This window comes from Acinonyx jubatus, chromosome D3 (assembly GCF_027475565.1).
Source record: "Acinonyx jubatus isolate Ajub_Pintada_27869175 chromosome D3, VMU_Ajub_asm_v1.0, whole genome shotgun sequence".
Classification (NCBI taxonomy): domain Eukaryota; kingdom Metazoa; phylum Chordata; class Mammalia; order Carnivora; family Felidae; genus Acinonyx; species Acinonyx jubatus.
Window position 1 is genome coordinate 30,038,073 of NC_069392.1, and position 20,235 is coordinate 30,058,307.

At 40.5% G+C, this 20,235-nt stretch overlaps 1 protein-coding gene across 1 annotated transcript; it reads right to left on the bottom strand.

The window, feature by feature from the left end:
• Positions 1 to 13,427: 13,427 nt before the first annotated feature.
• On the bottom strand, positions 13,428 to 18,283 carry MC5R (melanocortin 5 receptor). Its single transcript, XM_027069260.2, has 2 exons — positions 18,050 to 18,283; positions 13,428 to 16,727 (listed from the first exon to the last, which is right to left on the bottom strand). The coding sequence occupies exon 2, from the start codon at positions 16,699 to 16,701 to the stop codon at positions 15,724 to 15,726; it is 978 nt and encodes a 325-aa protein (XP_026925061.1). The 5' UTR covers positions 16,702 to 16,727; positions 18,050 to 18,283; the 3' UTR covers positions 13,428 to 15,723.
• Positions 18,284 to 20,235: the final 1,952 nt, after the last annotated feature.

Genomic DNA, 20,235 nt, shown 5'->3' on the forward strand with positions numbered 1-20,235 from the left:
GCATTTGGACCTCAGGGAGACCAGTTTTCCCTTGATCGCTTTGTATTATTGCTTTAATTTTTTTTTTGGAACATATTCAGTCCTTGACCTTCTTGTTTTTTAAAAAACTTTTTTCAAGTGATTTCTATACCAAACATGGGGCTTGAATTTATAACCCTGAGATCAAGAGTCACATGTTCTACTGACTGAGCCAGCCAGGAACCCCTCAGTCTTTGACCTCCTATGTCATGTTTTAGAAATGGTTTCAGTTACCCTGGAAAGTAAGAGAAGATCAGAAGAGGCCACTCAGTGGGCTCAGGGCTCTACCCCATTTCAATATGAATACTACTCTTTTACTTGATTTATTAACTTCCCACATATTTCATATGAGAAGAAGTTTCCATTACTTTAAGGGGAAAAAAAGTCATGGATAGTATAAATAAGGGAAAATGACAGGTGATTCAAAATCTTTTTGATCAATGTTTTCTAATTCTTTTATTCCAAAGTCTAACAGTGAACCAATAACAAAGAGTTGCCTTAAAAATCAGTATTTTGAAACTCCTCTCTCTCTATTTTCAACCCTAGTAGAGATCATTAAAAAAGCAAGAAATTTAAGGGAGCAGAGGAAAAACAAACACTTGCAGAGGTAGCTCGAGTCACAGAATAGTGACTTATAATTTAATTTATCCAAAAGAGTAGAAAATTCCCACCTGGTTCATCCAAGACTGTTGAAAGCTGAGAGTGACCAAACACATAAACTGTGCTTTCCAGGTTAAACGAATCCTGAAGTTTTTAAATCACCATAAGTAACCAGAAAATAGTACTTCTCTGGCTCTTGCCAGGCTCTGTTGAGAACACCAGCCTGCTTACACTCAACTGCCACTCTGAGAGGCAGCAGGCCTTGCTTAGAGTCCCAGGGTCCTGCATGCCTGATGTGGGCATTGACATTTGCCCAAACCTGCCTGCTGCCTCAGGTTCCTTGACTCTAGGCCCTGCCACTGGGAGTTCTGCCGCTAGTTTCCATGATGTTCACACACCAGTGACATCCGCTGAGTGCCACTGCAGTCACCTGCCCTCTGAGACTGAAGCCTGGAAACGACACCACCTCCCATCCCACTGCTTCTTTCTGCAGGAATCACCAGCCCAGTGCTACCAACACCTAGTCTACCCCAGAGGAAGGAACTCTTGGGTCTGACTTGCTCTTTTCTTTCCACCTCCTTACCCTAGGCATGGGCACCTACAAGGAGATGAAGGATCAGAGGAAGTGACAGACACCTGACTCCGAATTTTATGAAGTCAACAAGAAGATTAGGTTAAAAGAAAATAATCCTACAAAATGCAATGGACTCTACAGAGCCAATTAATACTTTGACACATAGAGGCTATATATATATATATATATATATATATATATATATATATACACACATATACAGTAATGGAGGACATAGACTCTGTAGTTAGACTGTCGAAGCACAAATCCCATGTCTGCCACTTAACAGATAAGTGAGTCAGACAAGGTACTTTTCTTCTCTCTGCCTCCATGTTCTCATCCTTACAATGGAGACAATGATGGTACCTGCCTCCTAGGGTTCTTACAATGGTTAAATGGGTTTCTACATGACAGGGGCTTAGAATAGTACCTGGTACATGGTAAGAGTCTTAGTAAGTCTTCCTTTAGGGAACATGGCTGGAGGCAGGAGTAATTATAAATGCACAATAAATGTTTGCATGCACATAACTTAGAAATAATATGTAGTTAAACTATGGTTCAAGCCTGGTGTTAACCACTCAATCCTGCTTCCTAGGCTTGATGTCCTTAGACAGGAGTGCCTGGGATAAAAAAGTATTTGGGTAGTTGCTGGTTCCTCCTTTTCAATTATACTGTGCTGTTTTCTGAGCTATGAATAATCATAGGTAATCATACATCTTCTAATCTTTAGGAATAATTAATGTTAGTCTATGATGTGTTTCTACCCCATTCTGGTCACTCTCATATGAGCCTTGGAGTTCTCAGTCTCTTAATAAGCAGAGGTCTATATTTGAAGTACAGAACGTTTATACTCAAATGCACAATATACCAGCTTCGGTTGTTTTTGTTCTTAACAGCGAATGCACAAGGCCCAATATTGGTGAACTGCTTCTTTCCATCATGACTTCCTATCAGTGCATTAGAATGTGAACACACTTTGCTGTCTACTGCCTATAAAATATGCCCCACAGCTCTGGCAGCTGGATTTGATAGAACTGCTAGTTCTAATGGAAAGAGTAGCAGATCAGGGTGGAGAAAATTCTTTCAGAAGTTGTTTTAAACCAGCCACTACCAAACATCTTTCCTACTTGCCTGTCCAAGACCTCACATGGATTTTTTTAGGTACTACTATATTTGTGTTACCTGTTTGCACAACCTAGAGATTTGCTTCTTAATTGTTGGTTGTCCAGTGGGATACAGATTTTGTATTGTGCTAACCTGTGCCTTCGATTTTTTAAAAAAGGGGAAATATAACTTAGCATTAAAATCAGAAAAAGACCATCGTATAAGTATTAATAACTACAACTGAGTTGAACTGAGTTGAATTAAAACTTTAAACTATATGATTAGATTGAATAGCCCAGAGAGTACAGCAAATGTTCTAGTCATTATGTGTTACAGCTATGGATGATGGAGGGATGCACTCATACACATGAGCAGCACTGACCAGAATCTGGGCCCCTTCTGCTTTTACCTGGCACTCATACTTTTGAGGCCTTTGTATGACATCTTAGCCTCCTGACCCTTAAATAATTCCACCGATAGTGACTTTAGTCAGGAGTGTGTGTGTGTGTGTGTGTGTGTGTGTATGCGTGCACATATGTACAAGTGTGTGTACTAGAATTAGAGACACCCCAACAGTATAATCTGCCCAGCCCTAGGTGGGAACCCAAGGTGGGACAGTTACTAAAGAGAAGGCTTCTGTGAGTTTTTACATATGCACCTCTTTTCTCAGGAGACTACACCATGATTGAGAACTGCAGTCAGCTTATTGGTTAAAATATATTCCCAGGACTCATTACACTTGGCACCTGTGAGATGCATTTGCTGAGGGGTGTGCTAGATACTGTGACTTGGCAAAAGATTGACAAGTCTTGGCTTGTGTTACAATTCATAAATGATAAATAGAGAACTGTCTTTTTCATTAAAGCATCACAAGTAGGTCTAAATACGTTTGGGAAAATTGATTCATTCAATCCACAAATATCTATTACCTGCAAACTGTTCCAAGCCAGAGTCACAAAATGAAGGCACATCCTTGAAAGTCATAGGTATATTTATGAATGTACCCCCAGTGCCTAATACCATATCTGGTGCTTGGTAGCCACTCAAAAGATTTATTGAACAAAAAAATCAGTGAGGACACTGCTCTTCCTCTTCATGCAACTTAGAGTCTACTGCTCAATAAAGACAATTAAACAAGCAGTGCCAATGCTGAGTGGAAAATACCTGGATAAGGGAGCTCAGAGGATGGACAAAGGGACTTGTCTCCTGCAGGGAACTGTGTTGAGGGTGTGCAGGAATCAGCCAAGGGGAGAAGGAAAAAGGAACACAAGATGTTCTAGACAGGCAAAGGTCTGAAAGGAAGAAACTGAGAACACAGTTCCAACTGAGAGAAAAAAGTGGGGCCATGTGACAAAAACACAAAGCACAGGGAAGAGTGGAAAGACATGAAGGTGAAGAGATAAGCAAAAACCAAATTGTGAAGAGCATTGCCAGTCATTTATGGAATTCTGAGGTTTGGACAGACTTTACTAGGTTTCTGGAATTGGCTGATATGTGGCCACAAGAGTGAGTGGTTTGAAGGCATGAAGGCAAAATTTACTGGAGATGGAGCTGGCTTCCATTACTAGTGGAAAGGCAGAAGCAGATGGATATGGTGAAGAATCATAGTTCTCATTAGACATTAGATGCTCTGTCTGCTGGGTCTAATCCCAGAATGTCTCCAATCTCCCCTCCTGCTCCTCAGTGGTTCTGGGATCTCAGGACAGCACACCACAGTCTGACAAGAGAAAATCAAGTCAGAGGGCAGTTGTGAATTTTCCAAAGCACCATCTAGCCAAGTACCTCTGGATGGACCACAACAATATACCCTTGGCAACTGAAGCCCTCTCACACACTCACACATAAACCTTCTCAGCTTCGAATTCTAAGAAGGAAGAGAATAAAGAAGAGACAGAAACACTTATGAGCAAGAATAAAATGTTTGTTAGGCAGAACCATAAACCCTTCCATCCCCCTTTTGTCCTGGTATCCCAGTTATTGGCTCTCCCCAGTCCCGTCCAGCCAGCATCTGGTTCAGGCTGGTGGGAGCTCAGGCCATGACAGATGTGTCCTGCATGCTGGCCCTTTCCCTTTTGGCTTTGACTCTCCCAATTCCATTTATTGCTAGAGTCATAATAGACCATGAGACCCTTTAGGGAAAGAACTTCCACTTATTCATTATTGTGTTCCCAGTGTTGGGAGCTTGATAATTGTTTGGTGCATAAATGAATGAATGTGGGGTCTTAGGAAACAATGACTTACCCAAAAGAAGTGGCATTAATGCAGGAACTCCAGCACTCCAAAAGAACACTGGGAGAATATTTGGATGAGATGCTAGCAGTCTTCAAGTGTACTTCACACAGGCTCATAAAGGAAGTCTTGAAAGAGGTGCTCTTTTTAAGCCACTAGTGCATCCAGCAGCCACCCTTGACATGATGGAGGATGGAGTGGCCCCACAAGTTCATGAAGGGTCTTCTTCCTATTATGCATATCTGGGCAGTGAAGGGCTTGAGGAGCCTGTGCCACTGTGCTCACAGAAAGAGGGTTTGGAGTAGGCCGAGTGCCACTCTCCCATATGACCCTGCTGATAAGATGCTGCTGCTTCTAGGCTACAACACATAACATAGCAATGCCCAACAGTTAGCCACAAGGTGCCATTTTGAATGTAAAACTAAGCTGACTGAGGCCATATCAGCTTCTGCAGAACCATGGGTCTAAACCAAAATTTTACAGCTACCTCCAGCATCTGAACTTACCAGTCACTCTTATCCACCTCCCATCCCCGTTCCACCCTGTCTCCCACACACAGAGGGTGGCATGGTGCAGGAATGCAGAGTCCCATGAAGGAGCATGGAGCCAAACTGGGCCCATGTGAAGTGCAGGAGGAACCCAAAGCAAGCAAAGGCATTCCAGGACTTACAACAAAGAAATGCAGTAATTTTTTTGGAAGCCTCTAACTTTGAATTGAAAGACAATTACCTATTAGGTGTACAATCTTAGACAACTTAATTTTCTGAGCTTCAGTCTCAAAATTTAACGTGGTTAAATTGAGAATGGTAATATTTATTTGTTATGGTGGTTAGAGGAGTAAATGAGATACTCCTTTCCAAATACATAGAACATATACTCAAAAATGAGTAGTTTTTAAGCTTGGGGAAGAATTCTGACCTGGGGTTACTTTAACTCATTAACTGACTAGTCAGAGAGTTAGATAGAAGACAGAAAAAAATTTGAGATATGTTCACTGCCACCTACTGGCAGAAAAAAAAAGTTTGACCATTAACTTTGAAAGGCCACCAAATGCTGAATAGATGAATGGATGCCTCAGGGACTCTGCTCATCTCCTGTGACTTGGGTTATGGTCTTTGACAAATTGCTTTGCACTCTCTAATTAAGAGTGAAGATAAGAAAGATGACAAAACAATGATCAAGGTGCCAGAGTGAGGTAAGACTCCCGTGCCTCCTTAATGTTGCAAAGGCTCTTGTCCTTGGTGTGGCCATGTCCTTGTAAGTAGAACCACAGTTGGAACCTGGTGCTGGATTCTGGGCAATCTCTTGCCTTTCTATTTTGCATAGAAGTCAGATCCTGCTATCTCTGAAGTGTAGCCCAAATAAATTGCTCATTCAAATATCTATCACCACTTCTTCCCCCAAATCCACAGCAATGACAGTAAAAAAAAAAAAAAAAAAAAAAAAGTATAAAAGGGAATAAAGTCATAAGAGCACTGAGAACAGGATGGGAGATGTCAGAGGACTAAAACTTGTGATGAATTTAGGGAGCTGGAAGGTGGATGGGTCATACTGACAGATAGACTAAGGAGTACCATAACCCAAGACACACAGGAGAGAAACCTGGAATGGAGCCCACCAGTTTTTCACAGAGGAGTCCACCAGGGTCAGCAGGATGGAAGCTAGGATGGGAGAAAGGAAGAAATTGAGGTGATCCATATAAGAATTATCTGTAGATCAATGGCATGGCATACAAACTGCACCACTGAGAGTGCCTTCAAAGTGAATGTAAAGTAATACTCCTTAAAGCATCCAGGAGGTCACCCAGGAGGAGTTAATTTCTCAGACTGAGGATCAGCATTCCAGAACAATCCTCTCCCATTTTAGCTCAGCAGGGTGGGAGATGTGCCATAGCTATTTGCCCTCTCACACCCTTCAAGTAACTTCTGACAATTTATGTGCCCCACCCACACACAGAGAGCCACCTGATGACTCTTTTTCATTTAGGAAAACATCAAGGAATCCTATCCAAGAACTAAACCAATCACACCCACTCCTTCACTTATATGTATGAATGGAAAATGTAGGTTCACAAAGCATTGGAGAGGAATGAGCCATACAAATGGAAAGGAGCAAGATCAATAGAATCATTGACTTTTGAAAAAAAACAAGTGATTCAAATAAGAGGACAGATTTTTTTAATTGAATTTATCTTTATAAAGATTAGACAAGGTATGGATCCGTGACTTCAAAAACAGTTTGCTATGAAAGCAAGCCAATGAAAAGATAAATAAGAAGTCATAGAAATAAAATATACAATTGCCAAATTAAAAATTCAATAGAAGACATGGAGGAAAAAAGAAAAAGTTGAAGAAGTCTTCCAGAATGCATAACAAAAAGACAAAAGGAGGAAGACAATATGAAAAGAAAGATTAAGATACATAGAGGATTAATCCAGATAGACCAGCATCTGACTAATAAGAGCTACAAAAAGAGTTACAGAGAAATAAGGAAAAGACAAAAAATAATTAGAAATAATAGAAGATAATTTCTCAGAGTTGAATAAAAACATTTGTAATGGAAATCTGACTTTCCTATCTTTCCTTCATGTCTAATTGAACATGATAGCTAAAGCTCCAACAGTCATCTCGGACCATGGATCTACCTTGAGAATGATACAGACTTGATTCTTTATGGCCCCCTAGAGCTCCAGTGTAGATTTGAAATGCTTACCTCGGGCTTTTTTTCTGTAAAGGAGAAATAAAGTTTCATCTTAACTAGGTCCCTGGTGTTTGCAGATGTTCTGTTGTAAGCAATGAACCAAATTTAAATTCTGTACTGTCCAATATGGTAGTCACTAACCACATGTGGTTTTTAAATGTAAATATAAATTAAATGAAAAATTAAGGTCCTCAGTCATACTAGCCACATTTTAAATGTTCAATTGCCACATGTAGCTACTGGCTACTGTAGAGGACAGAGGAGATATAAAACATTTCCATCATTGTGGAAAGTTCTGTTGGATAGTGCTGCCCTAACTGATGCAAGTCCCTTCCCACAGAGATTCTTATGTTCTGGTAAAGGACATAAATCCTGCCTACTCTCTGAAGTTCCTGGCAGAATGTGTGCCATAGTATGTGATCAAAATTGATCCATTGAAGAAGAGGCATTTGAGATGCACATTAAATAAAGCTCACATGGATGTAGAGAGGGTTTTCCAAGCATATTGAGCAGCCTTAACAAAATCTGGAAGCAGAAAGCCACAAGTCATATTCAGAGGAGTATCAATTTATTAACATGTAAGATGATAGGAAGATTAGATAATATTTTGGAGTTCAGTGAAGGTTAAGGTGAGGATTGAGTACTTAATTAGGCAAGTATTGGGTTTTTGAAGGTTTCTGAATAGAAGGAATTATACTAACAGAACAGCACTTTAGGAGAGGTCAGCACAGGAAGAGACTAGAGGTAATTTAGGTGTTAATACAAAAATCCAAACTTAAAGGTAAAAACATAGGCCCCTTTTTATGGCAGTGGGGATGGAAAGAAGGAATTAAGGCATTGACGTTTTGTCAGTAGATTCTACAGGATTTTCCAAATGACTATATAGAGAGGTCAAGGGAGAGAAAGGAGCCAAAGATGATGCCAAGGTCTCTGGACTTAGGGACCAGGGAAATGGTTTTGCCAATATGGAGGAGAGGTGGGAAGAGGAGCTTATGAGGCAGATGTAGAGATGCCTAATGTGCATTTCCCCCCAAACTTGCAGAAATTTAGAAGAGAAGTTAAGGCTAGAGATAAAGGATTTGGAGGCCATATCCTCAGAGATAAAAATCAAAACCACAGAAGTTGATGAGACCACTTAAAAAACATATAAGTTAAAAGGAGGAGAAAAAATTCTAAAGATACAATCTTAAGGCAGGGCTAACTGTGGAAAATGGAAGAGATCAGAAAGAATGTAAGAACACTGGCACAAAGAGGTGGCCCAGAACAGGACAGGGAGCATTTATTAGGGAGGCTAATGAAGGAAGCTTTAAGAAGCAGAAGATAGTTTTAAAGGTTGCAAAAGAGGTAAAGAGGGTGGAGACTGAGAAAGGTGTTTGAAATTGATCAGCAGTACTTCAGCAGGGTGCTGTGAGCCGACAACACACTGTCAGGCCCTGCAGTCCTCAGATAGAAAGGAAAAGTAGGCTGGGGTGTCTGGGTGGCTCAGTCTTGATTTTGGCTCAGGTCATGATCTCACAGTTCATGAGTTCGAGCCCGGCATCAGGCTCCATGCAGGCAGCTTGCTTGCGATTCTCTCTCACTCCTTCTCTCCCTCTCTCCCTCCCTCTCTCTCTCAAAAGAAATATGTAAACTTAAAAAAAGAAAAGAATTTTAAAAAATAGCCCAAGATTTAAAAAAGAAAAGAAAAAAGAAAAGAAAAGTAGTTTAGTGGTAAAAGCAGAGGACAAAAATAGAGAACTAGCTTAAGAAGTTATCACGTTTCTGTTGGGAGATTTCTAAGGGTCTTTTTATAGGTTCCTGCTTTGAATTCTGCTGATATGATTGAGGCATGCTCTAGTGTAATGCAAAGAAGGGTCAAGCCTCTCTTCTTTATACATCAATCAACACATAAGAATGTCATTATTCTCTACCTAAAATGCATATCACGGGTAAGGACAAAGTCAATATGTGGAAAACATGTAGTCAAGTCTTTTTTTTTTTTTTTTTAACTTGACTTAAAAGTGTATTTGTTCTTCAAGTAAGGGTAGTGATGCCAAACAAACAAGCGAAAAACAAAAAACAAAAAAACCAGGAAGGGGGGTGAAGAAGGAGGGATGGGACAGACACAGAGCAAATTGTGATCTGAAAGATATCAGGAAAAGGACAATAAGAGTTAACCCTCAATTTAGAGGTCAAAAACTCTAAACATAATTTCATTGGATACTGAGAGAGGAACCAACATAATGTCAGAAGACAGTAGCAATAATTGGCAAACTAGAATCTGAGTACATTTTTGTAAAACTTGGTAGTTAATTGGACACTGAGCAGAGGGATCCTTCCTGTAGATGACTTCTGTTCTCTACATTCAATTGCACACCTGATCCAAGACTCAGGCCTGCATCCTGTCTGATTGTGACAGCCTCCCTCCCATTTCTCCCAACATAAATGCACATTTTCCATCAAGCTAATTTACAAGCACATATTTTACCGGATCATGGCCATGTTTATTAAAAGAAAAAAAAGAAAGAGAAATTTTCAATGGCTCCCCTAGTTTCCACCAAAAAGGGAAAAAGAAAAAAGAAAAAAAGTGAAATAGATTCTTCTCCTTGGCTTTCTATCACTCCCAATACGTATCAGGGATTTTCCACTCTTAACCTCAACATATGCTCTTGGCTGTAGTCAGACTATTTTGCCACTAACGAGTACTCAAGTAAAAGCTGTTGCTTTCTTACATCTTATGTTCCCTTTTCCTCCACCCTTCAAAGATTTATAAACATACTCATGTATTAATCTCCCTTGATTTTACTAATTTTAAATCTAATATTTCCTCTCTCAAATTTTACATAGTGATATTCCCTGATGAAGAAGGAAAGAGCCAAGTATATTCTAATCACCTTAGGGCCTTTTCCAAACTTATCCCCCTACTCCCATCCCCAAACTCTGCTGTGTGCCCACAATCATCTGTGAGTTTTAGTGCTACTGATATGAGAATGCACCATATCCCTCATTCCTCATTGCTATAAATAAGTTATATACTATTCTGATTCTGACACCAGTTACAATGTGTATATATTTTCACACATCTCCAAGCAATTCTCTGACACCAGCAGGGTGTCCTACAATTCAACTCAATTCTGACACTGCCAACCTGGACTTAGCATCAGGTCTCACAAGGCAAGAGCTGAGTTCCTACAAGACTGCCTCCACCTCACTTCAGACACCAATGGCAAGTCCAGTTATCACCTGTGCTTCTGACCCACTGGCTATAGACAAGAGATTGCCACAACTTCCTCCTTCAGTTTGATTGATTTGCTAGAAAGGCTCACAGAACTCAGAAAAAACATTTTACTTACTAGATTATTGGTTTATTGTAAAAAATCAGGAACAGCCTGTTGGAAGAGATGCACAGGACAACATACAGAGAAAGGGGTGTGGAGCCTCCATGCTCTTTTGGCAAACTGCTCTCCCCAAATCTCCCTATGTTCATTAACCTGGAAATTCTCCAAAGCTTATCCTTTTGGGTATTTATAGAGGCTTCATTACATAAGCCTGACTGATAAAATCATTGACCAGTGGCAATTGAACTCAATATCCAGCAACCCCCACTTCCTGGAGGTCAGGGAGTGGGGTGATAGTGGGGGTGGGACTGAAGATTCTGACCTTCTAATCACATGGTCAGTTCCTCTGATGACAGCTCTAGGTGATTACAAATCCTTTAGGGGCATTCTAAAAGCCACATTATTGACATAACAAAAAACAACTTTATTGCTCTTATTGCTTAGGAAATTCCAAAGGTTTGAAGAACTCTGTACCGGGAATAGGGATACAGACCAAATATATATACTTTTATTATACATCACAATATCACACTATGCCATACTAGTTCATTTTTAATTACTTGGAATGTACTTTCATATACATATGCCTATTATAATTGGCCTTGGCCTGTTTGATACTTGAGGACAAAAACACTGAATGGCCACACTCCTGGCATTATGGCTGAGCATATGATAGGTGCTATTCACCAATGTCTATGTACCTTCCAGGTACAGAGTAGGATTGATTTATCCAGCTCACTTGGATGTTAGATCATGGAACTTATTTTAACAATGGAAATGTAAGTGGAAATAGAAACTCATATGTCAGGGTGGGGCTTCCATCATCCTGGGTCCCTGAGTAACTATGAGACTCCCTGCTAATTTGCACTAAGCATGTAACATGATGGAAATATAAACTTTTGCTATGTTAAGTCACTGACACTTGGAATCTGTTGTTTCTACAGGATATCCTTGCTTCCCAAAGTGTGGCCTTTGGACAAACAGCACCTGGAAGCTTGTTCAAAATGGAAAATCTCATTTCCTACCTAAGACCCACTAGATATGTATTTGATTCTAAAAAGCTTTCCTCATGTTTCATATGGTTATTGAAGTTTGAGAAAAACTGGCCAAGACTATCTTGACAAGTACAGAAATTGTAACTTAAAAGTGGCTGAATCAAAACTTAAAATGGTACACAGAGAGCAAGGAAGGATGGCAGTGCATGCTATGTGGTGGAAAAAAAGGAGAGCTTGACTGATGGAAAACATATAATTATACAGGGAAAGATTGAAAAACAGGACATCAGTAGTGTGTGCTTGTTACTGTTGGCTGGATTTAATGAGATACTACAAGAAAGAGATGAGCTACAGAAAGAAGTGACTGAATACAAGCACGAATAAAAAGGATTCAAAAGGACAACACAACAATGTGAATGCACTAATGCCACTGAACTGTAGACTTAAAAATTAAAATGGCAAATTTTATGTTATATGTATTTTATCACAAAGTTAGAAATAAATAAGATTCTTTAGTGACACATTTGAACCCATCATTAAGGAAAAAAAGGATTTGGAGCACCAGGGTGGCTCACTTGGTTGAGTGTCCAACTGGTAGTTTCCACTCAGGTCATGATCTCACGGTCATGAGTTCGAGCCCCACCTCAGGCTCCGTGCTGGAGATTCTCTCTCTCTCTGCCCCTCCCTTGTTCATCTCTCTCTCTCTCTGTCTCTCTGTCTCTCTCTCTCAAAAAACAAACAAAGAAACAATCTTAAAAAAAAAAGAAAAAAGAAAAAGAAAGGATTCAAGAAAATCCAGAGTCAGGGACTTTAGCTGGACAAAATATCTAAGGAAAATAGACTAAATGCATGAGTCTCCCCCAAAGCCTGTTAGACTCAAAGAATACATGAATAAAAAGAAGGAAGGAAGGAAGAAAGAAAGAAAGAAAGAAAGAAAGAAAGAAAGAAAGAAAGAACAAGTCATGAGGCAAAAGGAGAAATATACAACAAACCTAAGAAATAGGTCTAGATCTGAACTGTCCAATATGGTGGCAGTAGCCACAGGGTGCTGGTGAGCCCTGAAAGTATAATGCCTGTTTCCTATTCTTCTCATTCTTGAATGGGAGTATCTGTGTGGTCCCCTATTCCACCATTATTCACTGGCTTGAGGGAAGGTATCACATAAATTGTCCTTTTGGTTTATTGGTCTCCAGATCAAGAGGAGCCACATCTGGACCTGATGTAGAGACATTTTTTACCTTTTCAAAGTTATTCCTGCACCCCAAAACTCTGATGTGCACCCCACATTCCACCAACGAAAATTGCCATTACAACCTAGAAGAGACAAGGCCTCATAAATTCACACTTATGTGCAGCATCTTGAACTATGGACAATGTTTCTATGTATCTTGAAATATTCACACTTTGAAATAATTTATGCCTCATAAGCAGAGGTGGACATTATCTAATGGCCACTGGTTTTAGCCCCATACTGAGTACTAATAGTTGATATCCCCAAAAATTCTTATTTGTTTACTAAAAAAACAGATTTGGGGACAGTATATAATGTCAAGTTTACAATTTTGTTTTATTTTCAGGAGTTAAATCATTTGGAACTGAGAAATTGGCCATCCTACAGATGATAAATACTGTCAAGGACACTTCATCACCAATGAATGTACCTTCTCATTTTGCAGCAGTTACTGACAATTTGGCAGGAAGACCAAAAATACTCTGAATATCACACATCAGAATGACCAGTTAAAATGAGTGGTCTGGTCCTTCCATTTTATTAACCATTTCTTTGAACACATATTTTTACATCATATAAAGTCCCTGCATAAGCAACAAAAGTTAATATATAGTACCATACAATAGTTACACAGATTATTTTGGGCGGGGGGGGGGGAGGAGGGGGCAGTGGGACTTTGTGTTGGGATTCTAGGGATTGGCTTGTTTACAGATATTTACCATGTCACTATATACATGTATTCCTTCCAACTGAAGACACATCTCAATACTGGTTATTTCTGTCTCATTCATATAGATATTAAGACATTTGAGCATTTCCTTAAAGCATTTCCTTATAGAAAAGGTCAGACCTTGTTTGAAACCCTGAAGCACCAGAGCAGAGAGTGAGCCTAACAAGTACTGGGTTCCCAGGTGAAGCCAATGTAAACCTCTAGAGCCAAAGTTTGACTATACCCAAGGATCAGAGACCTAGTGACCTCAATTAGCACTCAGTGAATGCTACCAGGCAATCTGCTATTGAGCAGCAGATTAAGTACACATTTGTTTAGCAACAATAACAAACATCACCTGAGTGCCTACTCTGTACCAGAAACTGCTGCAGACAACAGGACCACAGAGATGAGCATATAGGCTGAGGAGCCAGCTTTCACAGAACCTAGGTTCCTGAGATGTCCCATGTAAAACATGGACTGTGGTTTCCCATCATAATTGCATACTGATCACTTACATTAATGGATACACACAAGATTGTTCAGTTAAAAGGACCAGAAACATTTGAAGAGCTAGCTGTCCCTTCACACCTCAGTTGTCAACAACCTGCTAATTTGCTATTTTCCAAAGCATTGGATGTTTTATGCACTTTCCTGCTTGTACCAGCACTGTTTTGTTTTGTTTTGTTTTGTTCTGTTTTCCTAGACTCTGAGCTGTCAAGGGTGGGGATCATGTCTATAAGTTATTTATGTGAGCCATACCCAAGAAGTTCCTCTGCCCCTGAGCTGTTGACAGTTCATCATTATGTGACCCTAATGGACCATAGCTTTATTTATACTATTTCCTTTATTGGGAACAGTCTAGACATGGATATCCAAAACAAAAGAGAAGGTATTAATACCAAAAATATGAGAGCTGTACGGACCAAGCTCTTCACTTCAGATAAGAACATTGCAACCCAGTGGTCAGAGACTTGCCCAACGTAACAGAACTGCTCTATGGCAAAGCAGGCCTCCTGGTTTCTGGGCCATTCCTCCAACCACTGACTGGTGCATCTTTCCCTAGTATTTATTCTATGTGCAACATTTCTTTAAAATAAATAATCAATCTTTATGGTGCTTCACAAGTTTTCAAAGTGTTCTCACATTTTTTCCATACAGTTCTCATGACCATCCTATGAGGTCAGCACAGATGTGGAATCTGAAATGAGATGATTATGGTAACATTGCTGGTTGGTGGCAAAGTTAAGACCTGAACTCAAATTTTCTCCCTCCATTCTACATTGGAAAAAACAAGACTCCCTGTGTTAAAGATAGGCACCTGACCTCCGGCTGCTGGAGTTAGATTGCAATGTGAAAAGAATATGGTGAGGGGGTTTCAGACTCCATGACAGATTCTGAGAAGTTCAAAGATAACATGGCTATGGGCATGTGCTACATGCAGGATGGGGGCATCTAGAGTCCCTGACATGACCCCAAAACACTCATTTGGAAACCCTGGAGTGAATCAGAATAAGACAATTAAGAAAGGGTCACAGAGACTTTCACATTACATGAAGCAAGGTTTGTAGCATGAAGGTTTATGTCCAGGTAAGTGCAAAAACATGATTGACAGAGTGTAGGTAAGGAAATTCCATTCTTGGACAATTATGAACATAAGCCATAAAATCAAAAGTTCAGAAAAAGAGAGCTGTAGAGTCATCCTATAACAAATGAAATGGAAATGGAAATGGAAATTTCAAATGCAAAGAATTTGACCACTCAATTCTGCCTTGAAAAGCATGCATGACTCCCACGAGCATCAAGCAAAATTATGAAACTGCTTCCATGGAAAGAAAGCAATGACACAGCCTTTCTTTCAGTTATAATTATAGTTTCAGTTATAGCTATTCCTCACACTGAGACCTGCACCCAGGATGTTTTATCTTCCCTGAGCACACACTTACTAGATGGAGGATAGATTGGACTACCAGAAATGGGTGGGAGCAGAAGAAAAAGTAAGAGGAAAACAGGACAGTAAAAAATTGTCACACCCCATTCCCAAATTTTAAAAGCAACATATGCATGTCTGACCTAACAACTGCCACAGGGGGAAAAAGTGAAGCACAAATTCAACAGAAAAAAGAGAAACAGTTCTACACATTTTTGATTTCTAGTTTTCTGGCTTACTCCTTGGCTGTACCAACTGATTTTGTCATAAAGTAAATGAAGGATAAAAGAGAGCCACAGGGAGAAAAACTTTTTGTTTAATACCTGCCAAGGAACCTACAGGGTATTCTGAAGGTATGGCAACAAATAATCTCTTTAAAGGACTTCCTCATCTCCTGGCTGCGGAAGGCATATATCAGAGGATCAATCACAGAATTACACATGATGAGTATAAGGTACATATTAAAGTAAGACATAAAGCAAGAACAGTAGAGGTTCTGGGGGCAAGAAATCATCAAAATAAGATGGAGAAAGAACGGAGCCCAGCACACGATAAAAATGCCCAGCAGCATAGTCAGGGTGACAGCTCCTTTCATGCTGGTCATTTGCCGCACGGAGCTGTATCCACGGAGAGCTGCTATCCGCTTGACATGAGCCCTTGCCAGGAGGAACATGTGTATATATAGAGACGCCATGAGGAACAACATGGTAAAGAACATGGAGATGAGGCAAATGATGACATAAGTGGATTCATAGTAAATGATGAAAACAATGCCACAGCCTGTGCAAAAGGTCCAGATACACGCAATAATTACCCCAGAACGCTTCACTGTCATGATGTGGTGGTAGCGCAGAGCATAGAAGATGGTGACATACCTATCCACTGCAATGGCCAGCAAACTGCACATGGAGGCCACCACAGAAATGCAGATCATGGAGTCAAACACATTGTCAATGTGACGCACAAAGGCATCTGCTATCACCAGGTGCTTATTATTTATTAAATATATGGTAATGGTCTCCCAGGTGTTAGACATGCTCACCAGCATGTCAGCTACTGCTAAACTGCACACAAAGAAATACATGGGGGAGTGTAAGTTCTTGTTTTTCACTATGGCACCTATGACCAAGATGTTCTCCAAGAGGCTGATGAGACCCAGAGTCAGAAACACTTCCACAGCGATGCCCATCTCTTCACATGGGGAAGATTTGTTCTTGACATTTGGTCCTGAAAAGTTGCCTTCTGTGGCATTCAGGTTGAGATCCAAGAAAAGCACGTGAAATGAGGAATTCATTGCTCCTCTTCTTGGCAACAAATTTACTGTAAAACAGGTTTTTTTTTTAATTTTTTAACATTTATTCATTTTTGAGAGACAGAGAGTAAGTGGGGGAGGGGCAGAGAGAGAGGGAGACACAGAATCAAGCAGGCTCCAGGCTCTGAACTGTCAGCACAGAGCCTGACTCAGGGCTCCAACTCACTGCGAGATCATGACCTGAGCAGAAGTCGGACACTTAACCGACTGAGCCACAGGTGCCCCTGTAAAACAGGTTTTAATCCATGATTCTGAGAGGTCAACAGTCTACCAAAGAAGTACAACAGCTTGCCAAAAGCTAGCACAACCTAAGAATGAGGTTGAATAGGCTCAACACATTAGCATGAGGCTAGTGTGTCCCAGTCTGCCTGGAACCCTGGAATAGTGTCTCTCCAACATGCACACAGGCTTAGAATTTTCACCATCCTCCTCTGCCTTTGAGTTTCCATTCTTTCACATACCTCTTACTGGAATGACCAGACATCTCAGTGTGCCCAGAATGGTTTCACTTTTTATGCTTGTTGTCCTGGCACCCAAGTTTTCTCTTAAAAGTGTACCAAACTCATAACCTACAAAGTCCCTTCCAGTCTGATTTTTACATTTCTGAGGCTATGGACTGCATTTTTCTCAAGCGAGCACAGATTTCTAAATGATATACAGGCCCACGTTCTCTTAAGAGAGAAAAGACAGGTGTCTTGTCAACGTTTGTCCTCACACACTTCTAAAACCTGCTAGGACTCAGTCTCCCTACTTGTAACTAAGACTAACTACTGTGATCTGTTAATCTGAGCCTAATTACATGTAAAAAGTTACTGTCTTCAATACGTAAATTTAGATTGCATATGTGTTAAAATTGGAGCTCACAGAATGCTGTTTTTAACTTTATAAATATTTTCCCTGACTTCTGCATTTGAAATTCCACAAAGTGTGATTAACAGATTTAAAATTCCCAGAAACACAGTACAAAGAAACAAGGGATTTAAATTTGCCAAATCCTAGAGCAAGATACTTCACTCTTTTATTGCTCAGTTTCTCTCCCATGATTTATATTCACAAATGCCTTTGTCCTCCAAACTCAGACCACATCTAGGGAGAGAGTTAGAATTTCTGTCAGCATTCTCATTCTCATCATCGATACAAAGTAGGCTTTGAACAGTAATCATTTGTTATTTATGTCTAATTCTATCTCAGAGATAATGACCAATTGTATTATTATGTTAAACATCATATCAGATTGTTTAAATAACCAGTTACCTGCCTCCTACATGTAGGTTAGACATGATTTTGCATTTCTTTCAAGGCAATTTTAATAGAAAGTTTGGCTATTTACCAGTGCTCCCTCGTGCTTCTTCTCTTGCACAGCAGCCCTTGGGCTCTTCACTGGGGACGCTAGCTCAGCCTGGGTACCTGGCATCCACAGGCTAAATGCCATCACCCTAGGATAGGATCTTCTGAACAAAGTGCTAAGGCAGCTTGAGCCTCAGTCACAGTTCCCTTGCCTTTATGCAGCCTAGCAGGCCCGCCTCTCTGTCGCCGCCTCCTCTAGATGGGAGTCTGTGCCTTCTCTCTTCTCAGTCAGGGGCTGAGCTACCACCTAGTGGTCAGAGACAGAGCATGCCCCTCCTGGTAGCTCTGGCCATTGGCCTTTGGAGCTCTGGTGACACTTGCATAGAACAGTGTTCTCCTATTTGTGGATAATCTTTCCCCCAAAGTGTGTTCAGATGTATTTTCTAGCTAGTTGATCTTTTTGACATTGCTTCTTTTTCTTTTTCTCTTATGCACTGATGCAAATGCTGTCAGAAAGTGTGACAGCTCAGCTTCTCCCATCCCTGTTAAGTCCTTCTATCCAGGACAGCCAGTCCCGGGTGATGAGATTTTTGCAGTGATAGTGGGGGATCAGGAGCCAATGGACCAAGAAAGAATACTTGAAGACGTCTTTGGTGCAAAAATGTATTTTATTAAGGCATGGGACAGGACCTGCGGGCAGAAAGAGCTGCATCGGACCCTGTGGTTATATATGTGGGAGTTGGGGGAGGTAAAGTCAAGGGGAAATTTTCAATGGGATTTTCATATGCTAAGGAAGATTCACAAGATACTGGAGTCCTAGCTATTGTCAAGCTAAGGTTGTTTTTCCCTGTAGCAAAACATTAAATTAAGACAGTAGGGAGTTCCTGGAGAAACTTTTTACTCTGCCAGCCTCAAGTATCTACCAATGGGCTGCAGGTTATGAGGAAACTTAATTTTACCTGTCATTTCCTTCTTGCCTTTGTTCCCCATATCATGGAGGGGTGATGTTGGGACTCCAGGAAACTGAGTTTATAGGTTTCTGGAGATTAAGCAATTGATAAGATTGCCTTTTTCTTGTAATTTATTAAGATATTTGTAAACTGATGGAGACCCATGTCCTGTGTGACTGTGATCTCTGTCAGTTCGCCATTTGTTTTCTTTCCTTTCTTTGGCCTTGGGCAACCAAGAGTGCCTGAGGAATATCACAGACATCTCACCTAGCAGCAGGGGGTGGGAGGAGGTTGCCCTAGCTTGCACTTTGTCCTCAGCCGACCTGAGGCTCCCTTATCACTGAGAAACCAGAGTCTAGGAAGCCCTCAATTGTGACTCTGATTACACACCCCTTTGTTGGCTCAAGACTGTCTGCCACTAGGAAAAGAAGAAAATAGACATTCCTCTGGCCAAATATCCTGGCTTTTGGCAATGGTTTCAAGACCTCTGCTACCTAAAACACTGACCTCTTCTCTCAAAAGGATCTTTATCACACAACCCAAGAGAAAGATGCACAAGTACTGCCAGGACAAGCCCAGGGCTGAAATGTTCAGGGCTGCTTTACTACCAGAAATGTGACTAGAGCTTCACGCTTGATCAGACAACCTTTCCAACAGGGAACACAAGGCCACAAACTAAGTGGTCCAGTGACACTAGTGTCTTAGTGCCATTTTGAGAGCCATAGGATGGAATTTTGTGAAGAGATTTCTTTTGCTGAGAATAGTAGTGCTTGTTTCCACAAAGGGAATGGATGACAAAACATAAGATTCAAGCATTCTCTATTTGTCCCTCATATTCTAGATCACAGAAGGCTGTTCAAAAGATCCTGGTTTCCCAACAAAATAGTAAAACTAGAGGTTTCTATTAAAGATAATTGTCTGGACTACATGGCATGGCTGTCTTTGATGATGGTCATATGGTATCTCTAAGCCTATGCGCAGATACTCAGTACATGAATTACCTTAATCTTTACTAGGAAGTCGGTCCTATTACCAGTCTTGTTTCACAATGCATAGAGAGATGACATGGCAAACTCAAGTTCCTGACACTGGCAGGAAGCACAGTTAGGCAAGAACCCTGGCAGTCTGAGTCCAGAGTCCAAGCAATTCCCCAGCTTGATGCCCAGTGCAAGGAACCCCGGTTATTACCAGACTTAATCTTTTATTTTTATTTATTTATTTTTTTGTGGAAAAAACTTTTTATTGTAAACAAGTTTTTCTGTGTGTTGTTCAACTACTA